Raw genomic sequence first — 18,785 nt, 5'->3', positions numbered from 1 at the left:
GCACTTCAGGCAAATTTCTGCCTAAATCCTCCTACAGAAATACAACCAAACTACTTACTGAAAGAAAGCAGTTGCAGCCTATGTTTTGGGGTGCAATTATGTAGGTTTGTCCACATAACCCATGAATAAGCATCTAGTCCAGTATTGGCAGAGAAAACCTGGGCTTTCATTTCTTTTCTGCTGCTTTTTCGTGGGATTTTGACATGAACGTATTACAGAATGTGAACAAACCCTGCTTAGCCAGTCATCTGTAACAATCCCCTGTCGCTCACTGTGGCTGTTCCCTCCTGTTCCATCCAAAATGATCCACTGACGAAAGAATCCAGAAAATGACATGAATAAAAATGTGGTTGGTGCTAAACAGATACATTGTTTTTCCTGTGACTGTTTCACAACAAGGGCCACACTGTATTTCTTCAGTTGAATGATATTACTTTGAAGCAGCAGCAGTAGGAAATGTTTAGTTTGCAGTAACAGTAACTCAACACTTACACTGTATGGCATTAGAAGTGCTAACAGTAAACAGTGAGGCTGATATAGTAACAGTAATGCTTGATTACATGCATGCAGTTTGAGTCCAGCAAGGATACACTGAATGGCTATTTCTGGAAAAATGTTGACCATGAATAATATCAAAAATGGGGTCATCATAAGAATTGTAAAATAGAGAAATACCACAGTCTGCTGCTCCCATGTTTCAAGCTACATGTATCATGAACCAAACATTTAACTGGACACGCAGAACCTTGTTAGCATACTTGGGAACATCCTAAAAAATGTGTGTGGAAAGCAACTTTCTGATCGTATTAATATCAAACTCAATGGTGCAAGATGCACTATAGGCTACTCCAGTTGCAGTGCGACTCTGTTTTCCTCAAAAGCAGCACTCTGAGATCATTTGCAATGTTCTCCACAGACAAAATCCGCTATGCTCTCCAAGTTCAGTTAGTAGCCAGCTGACTGGGTTTACGTGAAAATACAAGTTAACGAGCGATGATGAGTAGCAAAGATAACAGGATGATTTCGCAGTTTTGTTTGCAGCCATCCTCTTTCACGTTACTGCTCTGTCTCATAAGCATGACATTTGTATTTTAGATGAAATAAACCATTTTCTTGTGAGAGGTTGTTTGGATTAAAGACTATAATTCTGAAACTCTCCCAACTGGCTTTTGAATACATGAATGCTGCAGGTGGAGCTGATGAATTTTTAATTAATTTTACAATCAGCTTGTCTGAGTTTACATTTCAGTCCTCTTCAGAGAATCACATAAGGCTGGAAATGTTTGGGGGAAATTTCTAATCAGCGGTTTAACTTGTAAAAATGGCTTACTTGAAACAATTTACTGGAAGAATTGAAATAGTTTTGGCTTGGAGTCCGTATCAGGCATGAAACAGAATTTGTTGTGTTAGTTTGAGGGATTTAATAACTGGGCATGTGTTCTGTATAGCTGATCATTCAAAATCAATTTGTTTTTCATCCAGCTCTTTGTTCTATTGTCGGGCAATTCACTGTACACATCAAAGCTGCTCTGACTGTATCCATACTGCACTTAGGTGCCCGCTGAACTGAAACACTTTATAGCATCAGTTTGGTCCTTTTTAGAGCTTTACCGAATTACACATCAAGTGTTTACACTAATACAGTATTTAACGTTCCAAATATTTGTCAGCCACAGAAGGTTGCCAATTAAAACATTCACACAAATTGAATCCATTGCCCCTCATTATGGTGACATTTGTGAGACAACACAGTGACATTTAGCAGCTCCCCCTTAGAGATCCAGCACCCTGTCACATTGTGAAAACTCCAGCCCACATGAAGACAGCCTGCCGTCAGTACGAGAGCCGCAGACGTACGAGTTGTTCAGGACAGTCAGAGTTTGATGACTAATTCTCCTTTCACACCCTCCATTGCCACACAGCACTCAGGGCAAATCCTTCATGAGAAAAGTTCCTGTTCTGCTCTGATGCAGATTGATAACGAGTAGTCTCTCATAATAAGACACAAGCAAAACAAGTAACCTTTACCCCGGGGCCCATTGTCAAGTTATAACGAAACATGACGAGTAAGATAATCAGCAAAAATTACAAACGGCACAGAAAGGCACAGAAAATGCTTACGGTATAGTGAAAAAATAAAACCTCAGCCACCCTTAGAATGCAACGTTTAAACCTCAAGCACTTTCAGTCCTGTATACCAGCTGTCAAAAGGGAATACAAGTTCACCTGGAGACTGTGACAGCGCCTTGATAGTTGCATTATATCGTAGAACCGCTTCTCTCCAGCTCCTAACAGGACATGACTCCACCTTGATCCCCGTGAGAATGCTCTCGCTTCTATTTTGAGTCGCTCTGCTTGACTGCGCTGCCAGTCAGTTTGAGAACGGAGCAGGCTTTCTCTCTCTCTCTCTCTTTTTTTTTTTTTTTTTTGTTTTTTGCTGCTGCAGGTCATTCATTTCAATCTATGATTAGTTTGCTGTGAACACATTATCCAAAGAGAATGTTCCAATTCACTTTGGCTGAGGCTTCCTAAATGTCATTTTAAACATATTCCTAAGATCTCATTAGATGAGGGAACCCAATAATCTTGGTTCCTTGATACAGTATAACTTGCAGCTAAAAATAACCTGCATTGACTCAAACGCTTCTTTTCTCTCTCTGTCTCTGTTACAGCATCCTGTTTGCAGACATAGTAGGTTTCACCAGCCTGGCCTCCCAGTGTACAGCCCAGGAACTGGTTAAACTGCTTAACGAGCTGTTTGGAAAGTTTGATGAGCTTGCCACGGTGAGTCTGTTTCCCTCCCCTGAGCACATATCCCTCAATTACAGTCACTGATGGCAAAAAGGCTGCTCTTTTTCTGTGTGTGTACACTTTAGCCAAACTTTAGCAAGGATGTGTGTATGTGTATATGTGTACTGCTTTGGCCACAGGCTGCTGGCACATGCCACTATTGTACCAGCTTAGCATGATGTCACAGTGAATACTGGAAGCCCATATGATGGTTAATATGATTATCCAGTGCTTCATTTGAGGAAGAGTTGACAGACCTCTTTAATCTCGGCCAGATTTATCAAGAGCTAAACCTCGCCTCCACTCCGGTTGTGTGAATGAACTAAATGAAGGAGCTGTTGAGTTGTACTTGTACCCAATCTCTCTTGGTTTGCATGTGGAAAAGATTTCAGCTCTCCCATCTGTCAATATTTCACTCTTTGTGATTTCAGTGCTCAAAATCCGCTCAACTTTTAATGTGAATTTGACCGCTGTGTTTAATCTAGTCACTCTCAAATGTGCGCTGATATTACAAAATCTTTTAATCAAAATACTATATATGCCTTGACATGGCTTAAAGGATAGGTTCGCAATTTTTCAAGTCTGTCTTAAAACAGCAGTCTGGTGCCCATATGAATATTGAAACAGGTTTTTCCTGCTGTAATCATTCCTTCTGTTCATACTGGCCATTGAAAGAACCCTTCCTAATGTGCTTCCAATGTGATGTGATGGGGGACAAAATCGACAGCCCTCCTTCTGTGAAATAATGCATTCTAAGGTTCAACTGAAGCTAAAATGGAGCTCTAGCTGTCTGCATTAGACATAATAAGTGGGTATCTTCCAAACAGTCGTTTTATTATAAAATTTTGTCTTTTAGTTTCTCCGAATAATGTTTCCTTACGGAGCAGCGTTGAAGGGATAATAACAAAAAGAGGGAATTTTATGCTAAAAATACTGTCACTTGGGACGATAGTTTGGCTTAGATTTGTCTAAGCCAAACTTTGGAATACATTTTTGCACAGAATGAGGACTGTGGATTTTATCCCCCATCACTTACATTGGAAGTCCATTAGGAGAGGATCTTGTCACAAGAAGTATGAACAGGAGTATCGATTACAACAAACATTGTTTCAATGTAGATATGGGCATGTGACTATTGTTTTAAAGGGGACATATGCTTTTTGTGATTTTCTGTTATTTTTATACTGTTCTGATAAATGTCTATGTTTAACATGGTCAAAGTTCCAAACCTTGAGGTTAACATACAGTAACAGTCAAAAGTTTGGACACATCTTCCCATTCACTTGAATGAGAAAGTGTGTCCAAACTTTTGACTGATACTGTATGTAAAAATGCTCCCTAAAAATCAAAAGCTCAGGCTTCAGCCTGCTCTGAATGTTTTATTTGCAATGTTACTTCTACTTCCTCCTTGTGATGATGTCAGATTGTTCGTGTGTGCCCACAAACAGGCATTCATTCCGTAGCCTTTGTCGCTAAGGTTGTTGCTAATGTTTTTCCGTGGGTTGTTCACGTTGTCCACTCACATATTTCAGATTGAATTTTGGCTCAAACATGTACGATGTATTTGAGAAGTTGACATTTTGAGTAAAGAGCAAGAAAAAAAATGAAATCATTCTACTATTGTTTGTTAACGTAGCCTCCAGAAACACTGCCGAGGTGCAGTTTCCGGAAGCTGGCCAATCGGAAAAGAGTGGGCTACTCGGGGAAGGGGGCTGAAAGAGATAGGAGCTAAGACGGCCTGTTTCAGACTGCAACTGAACTGAAGGGCTGCATAAAGAGCCAGTATAAGATAGATTAGGAGATTTTTGAACTGTTAATCATGCAAAGATATACCAGTAGAGCCCCAGAATATAAATATAAACCTGAAAATGTGCATAACACATCTCTCTTAAGACAGACTTGAAAAATACGGAACCTATCCCATAAATTAGGTTAATTAGAATCAATACACCTCCAAAAAAGTATTATCTTGCTCCTCCTCCTCCAGTTTGAGTTTGGCTTACACATACAGTATTTTTGTTTGGTGAGAAGATTGAGCCCCTGAGCCCCTGAAGATCGCCCTTCCACAAACTTATCTACATATAATCTGGCCTCTATTACTTACACCAGGCACATGCCCTTGTCAAATCCATTAATCCACAGGATTACATCTAAACCTTTTTTGCTTTCATAGAAGGTTTTTCTTGGTCGTGTTGAGAGCTCTATTTTTAACTTGTTTGTTTACATGCATAAAATAGAAATTACTTGAGTGCCTCTCATTTGACTTGTTGTTGTCAAATAATTGTCATTGCCTTCTCAGTTAATCTTGGATCGGTTGCTTTACCTGGCTCTTGCTGTTTTGTATTCCAGCTGGAGTCTCTCTTTACCTTGCAGATAGTTGCATTTTACCCTGAGGTGCTATTAGCCAAAACAAGATGATTCCATGCATTACAACACACATACACACACACAGATTCATTCATAAGTCAGGTCATGCCAACAAGTTGATGCACTTTAAGTTTTTTTCCCTTCATTTCAAAGATGCTGAATTTTAGCTTCAATTATTGAATGATTGATACATTTTCACTTTCATCTCCCAAAGTTATTTTGTTAGAAGAAATGCTATCTTGAGCTACGTCAGTTTTTGTGCTGTTGTGATTTGAGCTGTCTCGTTCTTTTAGTTCGACTGCAAAGATTGGTCTGATCTCCAATTGGCTGCTCGGTGTTACGCTGAAAGGCTGTCCCCAGTCATGAAACTTGTCATCAAATGTTTTAGCCTTGCCCTGACCCAAAGCCCCACTCATTCTGATCCACTTTGGCAGGAAGTGGCAGTGCCAGTGACTCATAGCCGCTGTCACTGTGGCCACGCAGACTCTTCTCATTCCATACGAAGAGCGGGCGATGCCACATGGCCACTGGGCATCATCACATAATACCATTCCAGCACCATCCCCACACCACCTGTCCACTCTTTGGACTAGTCAAGCTTGCATGGGAAGTGGGCCAGGAACGCAGTGTTCTCCTAAAGTGCTTTTTATGTAGTAAAACTCCTCTCAAAACTCTCCTCTCCTCTCCTCTCCTCTCCTCTCCTCTCCTCTCCTCTCCTCTCCTCTCCTCTGCTCTCCTCTCCTCTCCTCTCCTCTCCTCTCCTCCTTCTCTTTCTCCTGAAGCCATCTGGCTCAGTGTTCAGTGTAAATGAAGATAAGGCAGCAAACATGACCCCAGGTTTATCACAAACCTTCCACTCTCGTCTTACTGCATTCTCATCCCCTGTTAACCTCCAATAGCTAACAAACTTATACCAGTTTCCAAATTTAACACAAGCTCCCAACAAAATCTTGAATGAACATATATGTGTTTGAGCTTTTAGAACCACTAATAATTGTTTTTTGCATAAAGCCTGTGGCTTGGGGGTCAGGTTTTTTTTTTCAAATGTAATTTAGTAAAGCAGTATCAATTATAACATTTTTAATCATTATCATTAATCATTAATCATTTTTTGGCCAACTGGGGGCAGCAGAACAAGTTGAAAACATAGCACTGGCTTATTATCACCTTATGGAATTGATATGGCAGACACTGATGCAGCAGACACAGAACAACATTAGCATTCAATTGGAGTCTTGTTTCTGGCCACCTGGCAAATGTAAGTCCAATATTCACTCTCCTAAAAGGAGAGTGAATATTTCACACTTTTCACATTACACATAGCCATTTGATGCATTGTTAATATAAAATTATCAATTAGTGCAGCTGTAAGAACTCCTCTCTCTGTCAGTGCCAATAGTCTGCGTCCTGTGTGTGTGTTGCAGGTAGACAGAAGCACACATGCCTAGAGGGAAACAGAGTGTAGCCAATGTGTTGGATTAGTCTGGCAAACTAACATTTAGTAAGGAATGAAGTAAAGCAAAAAGCCTTGAGTCTAGCAGTAGGTTTGGATTTTAAATTTGGCAGCACCAGATTCAGAAAGGCTCAGCCTGAAAGATTCATGCTAGGGCTGCATTTGAGTCTCAGTTTTAGCCCCATGCAGAAGTCTACTCTTGGGGTATTGATCAAATATGCACCCTGATTAACCTTTGCGTCAACACCACCTACTACAAGCACAAGAATGGCTCCTACCAACAAAGCCAATAATTAACTGCTGCCTCCCAGCATTGCCAACATCTGTGTAGAGGGAGAGGAAAAGACACACACACCTAGCACCTGTTTGTGTTTTTAGGAGTGTGAGCGTTCACTGTGGACAGCAGCATTAAATTTACATCAGAAGACATAAAAAAAGCAAAAGTCTTTCCTTCTTAGATGTTGGAAGCTTGAAAATCGAAGTTTATAGGAAACCCACTCACACCAATCAGTATTTGCTGTTTGATTCCCACCACCCACAAGAACACAAGCTAGTAATTATAATTATAATTGGTAATTATAACTCTTCACCACCAGGCCGAGAACCTGCCGACTACCACCGAGAGTGAAGACAAGATGTGCAAACATCTCACTACCCAAACTTTGCCTTATCTGAAACAGTGAAAATGTAACATCAGACTGACATAATCATCCCATACATAGCTGAAGTGTCAGAGAGAGACAGCGGGATTGTTAAATAGAGACCTCACCGCTTTGTTTGTCAAATTTGGCAATACAATAAAATGAAAACTCCAATTTTTGTAGTTAAACTATACTTTTTTGCTTTATCAAAAAAATGTAACAGTAAAGATTTATATATAGTTCACATGATACTTGAAAGTTGTGAGAGATGGAGATTTATTTCAAACACGATGATAGCAAGAGTGTAAATTGACACACCAACTGGTCTTCTTCAGGCCCCCTCACTCTATAAACACTTCCTCTCCCTGGCTGAGTCTCCAACAGTCTGTCCGGCACCCAAAACAACAGTTTCTGTTGCAAGAGGGACTCTGTGATTAATTTATGGTTGTTGTGATGCTATATAACATTAATAGCCCTGGAATGAATGTGCTTTTGTGTCTGTATGCGTGTGCATGTGTGTGTATATGTGTGTGTGTGTGTGTCTTTGCCGTTTCCATGGCAGAGTTTCACACAGCTTTTCATTCTAGTCTCTCTTTTCTCTCCTCTCGCAACACCTCCCTGCATCACAGCTTTCAGACTCCTCCGCTCCTTGTTTCTCAGCTTTTGATTGACATGCAGCAGCCTACTTCCCTCAACTGTGTCTTTTATGCCCCGTGGTTCTCTGCGCTCTCTTCCTCTCTCATGTTTCCATTTTTAGGATGGCTCAATGATATATCTGTCTACCATTTCTTACTTTCTCAGAGTCAGAGTTCCCTTTTCATTCACACATATATGGCTGTGGAGACCTACAGAATAACCTATGTCATGCGTAAAGTGCATACATGCATAGTGAAATGTATTTCCATACTTGTTTCCCTGAGTCAACTCTTTTTTTTTTTACTTTATTTTCATCATTTTTAAGACAGTAACAAAAGGTCCATTTCTGATGTTCAGTTTTCAAGACTATTATCCCCTGATTAAACATTATAAGTACTTAATTCACTGGAAGAACTGACAAAACAAACTAATCTACTCATGAGGAAGCTGAGATTGTATTATCTGTAGGAAAACTAGTAAAGATTCACTTTGTTTGGTAGGAAAAAATGAAGTAGAATTATAACATTTACAACCTGAAGGAAGTTCAGTTGTGATCGTCTGTACATCTGCAAGTTTATATGATACAAAATCCTATGCCAAGAAAAATATAACACGAAACAAATTACGCCGATTAGGATGCTAACAATTTTTTAAAATTATTTTTAATTAAGCACAAAGTCTGTCCACTGCCCACACTGTGACAGCTGCGTGCCAGACATTAAAGTCTGGGTGTAAACACAACTCAAATAACCCTGTTTGGGTTTGTCTCATGAGCAGGTGCAAGGATCACTGTCAAGTCTTACAGTTTTCCCTCAGACGCCTGTGTGCTAGAAACTGTGGACTGAAGCTAAGCCTAAACCAAACAAGCCAGCTTGGGTGTTTGATGGAGGAGTCGGAAAAAAGACATTTTTCTGTTGCTAGAAAAAGAACTAAATTAATGATTTTTTTTTTTTAGATCTACAAAACCAGTAAGTTAAGTTAAATGTTTTTCCCAATATCTTTGAAAACCTGGCAGGCAAAGAAACAAACCTTCTTTATTTGTTGATTCAGTGATACTTTGCTTGGTACAGTCCCTCATTTACAAATAAATATCATCACTTTTTTATCATTTATACTTGTAGGGTATGTGGTTCCTGTTACTGAAACCTATAATAACCTGTAGCTTACTAGTTTTGTCGGCATGTCCAAGCTTTGCTCAGCAGTTAACACATGTTGTATTTTCATTTTGTATGTCTTTAAATGGATGTCCCTGGCTAAGAACACTCACAGTTAAGAGTTACTTTGTAATAGTTTTCAGTAATGCAACAAAAAAAAAGAAAAAAAGATGGAGAGTAAAATCACCTTTTCATCATCTAATAAACTGTCAGAAATATTTAGTCATTTAATTTTAATGTAATGTAATAACAATTGACATTATCTCCTTATTAGCACATTTCTCACGTGGTGCGTCGGTTTGATTCAATCCCAGTGATATTATCTATATAATTAGATTAAGCTGTCACACATTATATTTACCATTTACTTTATTCTATAACATTATGGATATTTTGAATTTCAGTCATTTGCTGATTATGATATTCTCTTATCAAGATTCAGTTTGCAGTGTTTCTCACACATATAGGCTTCTGGGGCAGCACTCCCAAATATGTTAACAGGCCACCCAAGTATATTTTAATCATTCAAAAAAATATAATATTTAAAGAAAACAATACCAGTTATTAATCTGTTCCAAGAAAACAAGACTCCTTGTTTCCAGTTTCTATCAAATGTTAAAAAAAACAACCTGCGTTAATAAAATATTCTTGGTACAATGAACATTCATTATTTAACGTATCCATCGTATCTGTTAATAGGTTTACTTCACAGATCTCCAGCACCGGCTTGCTTCAACCCACCAGGCTGGGGTGGATGGAGGAAGTGTTGACATATTATTAATTTCTTGTTGCACATAAATGATTGTACATTAAGTCTAATCAATAAAAGAGCTGGTGACAAAAAGAAAATATTTAGTCACTGCCTGAATGCAGGCAGAGATGAAGAGAGGCCAGGGCTGTGGAGGAAGTGTTGAGAGAACATTTGCAGCACTCTTAAAGATTTTGCCCAACACAGGGCCCTTGCAATGAATAACTGTCTGCCAACATCGATGAAATGTTGACATGAAATACTTCCACATGCCCAGGTAGAGTAGAAAATGGCTAGTTTTTGTCGATTTACGTAATGGCCTGATATAAAATGCACAAAGTAGTTTGATTATTTCTGATTAGATTTAGGAAAAGTATTCATCAGCCAGGTACTAGTGAAGTTTCACCTTCTTACAGCACAAACACACCTTCTATCTTGTGTTCTTTCAACCCCCCCAAAGTTACAGGAACCCTAATCTTCAACCCCATGTACACAGCACTGATCTTTGTCTTTGTAGTGTGTACTGATTTGTGTTCGGGGACTTGTAGGAAATGAACTGCTGCTACTCTCAGCTGGCTCATCTTTTCCTTCATAATCATTCACTGAATGTTCCCGTTCCCTGTTATTTGTCTCTGTGTCTCATCCTTTGTGTATGCGTGTCTCTCTCTCTTTGTCTGGGTGCGCTGAAGGGTTTGCTAATTTGCATCAGTGCAAGCATGTGGATACACTGTATCTAAGGCGCCTGGTAATACAACTACAGCACACCTGTGAAAGTGTTGTGAGTTTTCATTGTCACCTCACTAAAGATACAACATTGATGATAAAAAAAAGTCTTCATTTGTACTTAGAAAATGTGACAAGGTGTTAACATCTAACATTCCCTATACAATACATTGCACCCATCTTTCTTCTATGCTGATGACCACCCAGATTGCCCACAGTGCTTCAGTCACATGACAGTGGTAATCCTGCTTGGGTCTGAATCAGCTCCTAAGCCCGCAGTGCAGATTAGCACAGGAAAAGTACAGAGTAGGAGACTCTTTAAGTACCAGGGCCTTCCCTGCTTCCTGCAACTGCAGCCGTGCCTCATTGTAGCACCATCTGCTACTGATCCACTATGACCTGAGTTACCCCAAAGACACCTCATGGCTCAGTTACAACAGAAAGTAACTTTTTATTGTTAAAAAATTAGATAGATGTAGAGAGTATAGCACTGAAAGTACCATCACAAAGTGCATGATATAGTAAGAACATTTCCATTTCAAAAACAGTTTTACAAGTAAATAGAATAAGAATCAACCAAATTTTTATTTCAAGAAAATAGCATTTTCCTGTGTGACTTATGTGATTGACACCTTGCTATGACATCCACCCTAAGGCGTCAAGTATCCAGAGTGTGGTTAAGTAATCATAATAATAACTTTATTTATATAGCACTTTTAAAAACAGTTATAAAGTGCTTTATAATAAAAACAGAACACATTTAAAATGCAAAAACAAACTGAAGGCAATCAAAACTAAGCACATTATAAAATGCACATAGATAAAATAAACTAAAATGCCATAAAATATAATGAAATCAGCAAAAAGCAATTTGAAACAAGTGGGTTTTTAACAGTGATTTAAAAGACAATACAGAGTTTGCAGCCCTCATCTCCTCAGGCAGGTTTTTCCAAAGTCTAGGAGCCCTGACTGCAAAGGCTCTGTTACCTTTGTGTATCAATCTGGACCTTGGAACAACAAGAAACAATGCCTCTGATGATCTCAGGGAGCAGGAAGGGGCATATAGCAATAACAGATCTGATAGATAACTTGGGGCAAGGCCTCTCTGGGTTTTGTAAGTAATCAGTAAAATCTTAAAATCTATTCTAAAAGCAACACGTAGCCAGTGAAGGGAAGCCAGGTTTGGTGAAATGTGATCATGTTTCCTAGACCGAGTTAAAATCCTGGCAGCAGAGTTTTGGATGAGCTGGAGGCGGGAGAGGGATTTTTCGCTGATGCCAGAGAACAGGGAATTACAATAGTCCAATCGACTGGTTATGAAAGCGTGAACGACAGTTACCAGATTTTTGGCAGAAAGAAATGGTCTAATCCTTGAAATGTTTCTGAGAAAAACAGGATTGAACCATTGATTTAACATGTTAATGTTAAGTAACTGTTAAAAAGCTCAAAGCTCAAAATAATCTCTCTGTGTTTTTAAGTGTTTAATAAAAGAAAACAAAACCATGATAACGTTGAGGCCACGGATGTTGATTTTAGCACTAAGCTCATTCACTAACCATAGTTTTTAATTTCTTAGTATTCTAAGAGAGATAAAATAACACTTTTTGATCCCCAGGAAGAACATTTAGCACAAGAAACAGACCAGAATGGTAGATAGAAACAGGGTGTGGATAAGTAGAAAAAATATACTGGATACAACTAACAATATGTCAAAGTAAAGAAGAAAGGAGAAATAAAAAATATGAACCCCAAGAGCCATAGGCATAAATGTCCAATTATGCAGTTTTCCCATATTCTAAAGTGACACATCCAATCTATTTGAAAGATACATTTTTATTTATATTTAATCATAATAGCAGTAGAAATCATTAGGTAAAAATAATCTAAATGTAATATAAAATATTACACAAACCACAATACTGATGTGTAACATAATCATATGTTATACAACGTTTAATCCCTTGAGATCAGTATTTGCAAGATCAAATGTGCATTCAATATTCAGGCAAATATTTCAGCAGAAAATGTTTTTCTAATGGAGAAACTACACAGAGCTGCTCAACAGTCTACAATGAACTTCTCTCTGTTACCTTATTTCACTGCCACTGAGTGCTCTCTCCCTTGCACCTTTGTGTCCAACAATATATTTTACATGAACAGCAACTGTGCCTCCGTGGCACTGAGCACTCACAGAGCATGAACACAGCATGTGAAATTAGACAAAGAAAATAGTTGCTACAAATAAGCCCTCACTAGCTCTCTTTTCTGAAACTCACATGGCTCGCATGTTAAAAACAGAGCGTCCGTCTTGTCTTGTGCCCACCGATGTGCATAATTATGAGTCTTTGTGTTCCTCACATGCATGGCCAGCGATCCCATTACCTCCATGGAAACAATAAGGGGTTATGAGAAGGCGTCCACGGTAACCTCGGTGTCCCTGGTAAAATGAATGTCTGTTGCTCATATCCTCTAATAATGGGTTGTATTTGTAAGCCGCCTTTTCATGCCACATACTTATTGTCCCTATAGAGTGAGAGAGTGACTCACCTTATTCCCTAAAGTGAGACTCATCTGTTGTTTTAGCGCTGCATTGTGGGAACCATTTCAGTATTGGTGTAAGTTCAAAGTCTCAAGAGTTTGCATGGGATAATGAACATGCAATACAAATATCAGTCCAAGAGAAGATTTATAGCATTGTCATGTATGTGTTATGGTGTGTGTCTTATGTGAGTCATCTATCTTATTGTAATCTTTTGTGTGTGTGTGTGTGTGTGTGTGTGTGTGTGTGTGTGTGTGTTTTTTTTTGTTTTGGGAAAATATCAACTGCCTCTATCTCTCTGATTGTTTAGGTGTATTTATTTATTAATTTATTTCTGTGAAATTTGTTTATTTGCTATCTTGCCAGGAGTTAAATAAGAATACCATCATAATCGGTATCACTTTTATATGTGTATGCCAAATATGAAACTACAAACAGCAACTTTCTAGCCCTCCTGGCTGTGTTCATGTGTCATAGCAGCTTGTCTGTTCACAATGAAACTGGGGAGGGAAACAAAGGATCAGCCTCATTCATCAGATTTGATGAAGACACCACTGGTCCACTTTCGACAACTTAGATAGATTAAAAATCTTTTCACTGTATTGAAATATTCTACATTGATTATCCTGATAGACATATGATTACTAGAGGTCAAAATGTACACTGTGCCCTTCACTGATTCCAGAAACCTGACAATGATATTCAGCTATCCTTATAAAATACCTAAACCTAATGAGAGACCTATAATAAATTATAAAATTTTAAATTCAATCATAAATGTCAGATATCATGCATGTAATTTGCATAAAATGCTGATGGATGACATATTTTGACATATTATATGATAAAGGCCATAACTCCTGGACGATAAACTGAATTGACCCAGGAACTTGCAGCAATAGATAACTTGAAACTACACCTACACATTACACTGTTGGATATCAATCAGTGTAATCAGTGTCATGGATAAACTATAATTAAATTAAACTGGTCTCCAATTTGGTGTGACTTTAATTAAATTGGAAGAATGTTGCGTTTTAGCACTTTGTTGTGGTGGTTAAACACTGACTGACCTTACCATGGTCATAAAGGTTCGTTTTTAATACTTTGAAAGACACAGACAGCTGCTGTAGCACCAGTTTGTATTTGATGAAATGTAGAGGTAGATATGCATTTTCTGGCAGAAATATATGAAATATGCATCCTTACTGGCAGATGACACTGAATCACTTTTTTTCTTTCTGTACTATCTTTTTGATTGACAGGAGAACCACTGTCGCAGGATTAAGATCCTGGGGGATTGTTACTACTGTGTGTCTGGACTGACCCAACCTAAGACTGACCACGCCCACTGCTGTGTAGAGATGGGTCTAGATATGATTGACACCATAACGTGAGTGGTCAGATTACCAGGATGTTTTACAAGTGTGGTCAATAGAATCACACTATTGCTTTAGTAAGTGAACTGATTAACATTTACAGTATACTGTTTATAGGAATCTATTTATCCATCCCATAATGTGCTTTCAAACACTATAGAAGCCAATGAAATCTCTAACCTTCATTTTATTCTAAGCACACTGTTTAAATGAGTCCATGATGAGAGATTAGCCAGATTAGCAGCCTGATTAGCCATGTGTGCTGCGAGTGCATTCTAACACTGAACATTGTGAGAGAGCAGAACTACAGTTGGTGGCGAGAAAAGGCTTCAATGTCGATAGAAAATAAGCTCCATTATTGAGCTTGAAAGTGCTTGTTCTCCTTGCATATCCTCCACAGTTTGAAAGAGGACAAAAGGACCATCAGAAAGTAAGAGACTGAGATGCAGCGATAGATTAAATCGGATGTGTTCATGACTTGACTACAAGTCTGTTGATTAAGATGAACTTTTTCTCAACACTGAATAAATAAAAGTGCTCAACTTGCAGTCTTTTTTTGTTCTGTCTGTTTTGGTATGTTATTAAGCATTTTGTGGACAGTGTTTGTTCCCTGTCCACCTCTTCACTGATTTCTATCTACAAACAATGCCTGTAGTTACAGATTTGATATTGTTCTGAATTTAAGATGTGCTGTTCACCCGTATCTGACCTGAATCATTACACATAAGGATTGATTTTAATAGAAAATATGCAGTTATGTTATAACAGCAGCACTGTTTATAGTAACACTAATGATTTTCCTTAAGATTTGTACATAAAAATATAATGATAAAAGAGCTGATTTTAGGAGTATGGGCTTATGTAACATATAAAGTTGGATCACTGAGTGTTTGAGGACAAATATTCCTTCATCAACTTACGAAAGAGAACATTTTCTCACACATTTACTTATTTATTTGTCTGTGAGTATAGTTTGATAAATAAATGATTCAAGTCTTGTTTAGTAACTGTATAGTGCTCATGTACAATAATACATTGTGATTGCTAATGTAAAAGTGCGTTCTAATTTTTTTCTGTAACTTCTGTCCTGCCTTTCTATGCCCTGCCCAATTATAGATATACAGTAGATTTAGACATAGATGTAGATATAGATATACATATATTCATATGACCTTAGGACCTCTCACCTTAATTCAATGTGTTCTGCCCCTGCAGGTCAGTAGCAGAGGCCACAGAAGTCAACCTAAACATGCGCGTGGGCTTGCATACAGGTCGGGTGCTGTGTGGAGTGCTGGGCCTCAGGAAATGGCAATATGATGTGTGGTCAAATGATGTGACCCTGGCCAATGTGATGGAGGCTGGAGGACTACCTGGGTCAGTACTGGACATTATGAATACCAGCTTCAACAACTATGGACAACCAATATTTCTGGAATATTTCAGAATATTGTATTTTTTTAATCAAGAGTCTCTCTTAATGCTTGGGCTTTTAAGATACTGGTAATTGTTTTAAGTAGAATCAGGAAACAAGGCAGTGGGAAAAGTGCACTCAACCACACAGCTGAATTTTCACCTATTTTTAAAAAAATACTATACCTGAGCCAAATGAGCTTCTTGCAACATTTTACAAAGAATAACTGATAAATCAGACATCAGTTTTGTCGTCCTCTCATGTTTGTAAAATCCCTTCAGGAGCAGGAGTTCAAATCTGATTTTTACAGTCTCCTGTAATGCTTGACTCTTGCACAGTTGACCCGCTTAGAACTACTTTTTGCATGTGCCAAATGCACCTAATGGCTGCAGCTGTAAGTGGTGGTAATGAGACCTGCTGTGTTGTGTGTTTTCTTTTCCCCATCTGGCCCTGTACTCCACAGAAAAGTCCACATCACCAGATCTACGCTGGAGTGCCTAAATGGAGACTATGAGGTGGAGCCTGGAAACGGACACGAAAGGAACACCTTCCTCCAAAAACATGAAATTGAAACTTTCTTTATAGTGCCATCTCACCGACGGAAGGTACTGTGTTTTAATGCTGTGCTGACGAACTTATATTCAATACAATGTATGAGGAAAATGATTCAGATGACAACATCAGTTATATCTTCAGATAACAATCCCTATTAAACCTTGTCCTTCGGTGAACCTTTTAATACGTAGAAAGTGTACTGTACACATTAGCGAAGCTTCTACAGGTCATATGTTAATCCATATTAATGGACCTACGTGGTAAGTCAGACTAGCCTAGATTGAAAAAGCAGGCTTATCTTGACCAGACTTTACCTCTGTGCCAAGATCTATAGTAAGAACCATCCCTCAAGTAGAAATATAAAGCATTCAGCATCCTATAATGGAGCTCTCACACACATTTGTTGTTGAGATGATCGCACTTCCAGCCTGTAATGGATTGGACTGGGGCTATAAAGAGAGAGAGAAAAAACAGCCTGTGGCACCTATCATCTCAAATCTGCACAGTCCGCCAAACATACAGATATGTGTGTGGCGGTGTAAACACGCACATCTACAACAGATGTGCCACAAGCAGCTGGAGAGGGAATTTCAGTCTTGTTTCTGTACAGGCCTCCTCTCCTCTCCTCTCCTCTCCTCTCCGCTCCTCTCCTCTCCTCTCCTCTCCTCTCTTCTCCTCTCCTCACCCTTCTCCCTTCTCCTATCATCATTATTTCTTGCAGCAGGTTTCATGTTATGCAAGATAAGACTTGCACATAGGTTACATGGGTCCTCATGTGAACCTGTAACATCCCAGTTGCGTGTATTTTTCTTTGATATGCGAGAGACTTTGCTAATCCTCTTAATAGAGCTGATGGTTAGACTTCATCAAAGACACGGCTCAGAAAAAGATGTGCCCTGACTAAGCTGTGTTGGATAGGCTGCAACTCACTCTGCTATATAGTGCCTTTAATTACTCCTGCTTAGGGACACACAACTAACTTTGTGTGTTGAACAACAACGTATTTATTACTATTGACACATTTTATACTCTTGATCTTTATCCCTTTTTCTAAAATAGCTTCATGAAAGAGAAACGAGGGCAGTTCCTAAAGTCCAAAACCTACACCTAAGGGATTGACTGACCTACCTTATTTTAACTACTTTCTAGTGAAATTCCTGAGCCTGATAAAAATGATGTGTGTGTATGTGTGTGAGCATGTGGTGCATTCTGTCCAGTACCTCTGCATGAATTACAGACCCTTACATAAGATGTATATTACTGTGTGTGGGGTATCATGACTTAATCCTTGTTCCCATTTCTTATCTGGTGACAGATATTCCCAGGATTGATTCTTTCGGATATAAAGCCCGCCAAAAAGATGAAGTTCAAAACTGTGTGCTACTTACTAGTGCAGCTTATGCACTGCAGGAAGATGTTCAAGGCTGAGATTCCCTTCTCCAATGTCATGAACTGCGAGGATGGTGATAAGGTATAAATTCTAAGTGTCTGTGTTCATGTTTCTGTGTTTGTTCGTGCTGTGATATGCAGTACAGTCTGTAAGTCTAGAACTCCCTCATTTGTGAAAATATTTAGTGAACCCCTGTTTGAATTACCTGGATTCCTCCATTATATCCCTCCTAAAATGTGGCCAGATCTCTTCTTTTAAGTCATAATATGAATCATTATTGTCTTTATTCTAGACATTGTATAAGAATTAACTGAATAGTTTGGAACCAAAATATGAATATTTAGTGGTTGAATCTTCTTTAGAAATAATATCTTTCAGGCAAATGTTTCCTGTAGAGCTGCACAGCCATTAAGAGGCCTTTTGGAACCATTTTTCTTTATGTTAAACATTTTTATGTCATTTATATTCTGTGGTTTTCTTGCAAGAAAGCCACACTTCAGGTCATGCTTCAACATTTAAATGAGCTAAACATCAGAGCAGAGTTATAGAACATCCAAGGGGTCTCTGGCAAACATTAGAGGAGCAATCATGTGTGTTTTCTCCCTGGTTCAGTGGGTTTTTTAATGTGAACTCATGGACATATTGTAGATATTAACATGTGCAAGAGATGCTCTCGTATATATAGATGTTACTTTCATGTTCTTTGTCACCTCATTGGACATTGTACATTGTTCTCTTGCGGTAGACAGTCTAAAGTCTTATAGCGTTGTTTGATGATATGCAAGAGGTCCTCCTTTAATTGTACTCATTTAAACATGATTTTGATCTGGGTGTGTTTCCGTTCTACAGATCTTTGTTGTAGACTCTAAATTGTATCATTGTTGTGTTTTTTTAGAGAACAAGCGATATCCACCCACACCATATGTTATCATGTGCCATTCATAAGCAGTATACTATCCTAAAGGTTCACAGTACTTTCCTCTGCCTGCACTGAATGCC

At 38.6% G+C, this 18,785-nt stretch overlaps 1 protein-coding gene across 3 annotated transcripts in view; it reads left to right on the top strand.

Moving 5' to 3' along the window:
* Positions 1-18,785, top strand: part of LOC137194253 (adenylate cyclase type 1-like) — a 38,160-nt gene that overhangs the window by 9,190 nt on the left and 10,185 nt on the right. For all 3 annotated transcript variants that reach the window (XR_010930945.1, XM_067605975.1, XM_067605976.1), the window contains exons 4-8: positions 2,673-2,784; positions 14,317-14,444; positions 15,646-15,804; positions 16,305-16,446; positions 17,712-17,867. Coding sequence is in view for 2 of the 3 variants with exons in the window: in XM_067605975.1 (XP_067462076.1) it covers positions 2,673-2,784; positions 14,317-14,444; positions 15,646-15,804; positions 16,305-16,446; positions 17,712-17,867 (697 nt within the window). In the remaining variant the exon portion in view is untranslated. The remainder of the gene's footprint in view (positions 1-2,672; positions 2,785-14,316; positions 14,445-15,645; positions 15,805-16,304; positions 16,447-17,711; positions 17,868-18,785) is intronic.

This window comes from Thunnus thynnus, chromosome 12 (genome assembly GCF_963924715.1).
Source record: "Thunnus thynnus chromosome 12, fThuThy2.1, whole genome shotgun sequence".
Classification (NCBI taxonomy): Eukaryota; Metazoa; Chordata; class Actinopteri; order Scombriformes; family Scombridae; genus Thunnus; species Thunnus thynnus.
This window is presented reverse-complemented; position numbering and strand designations above follow the sequence as displayed.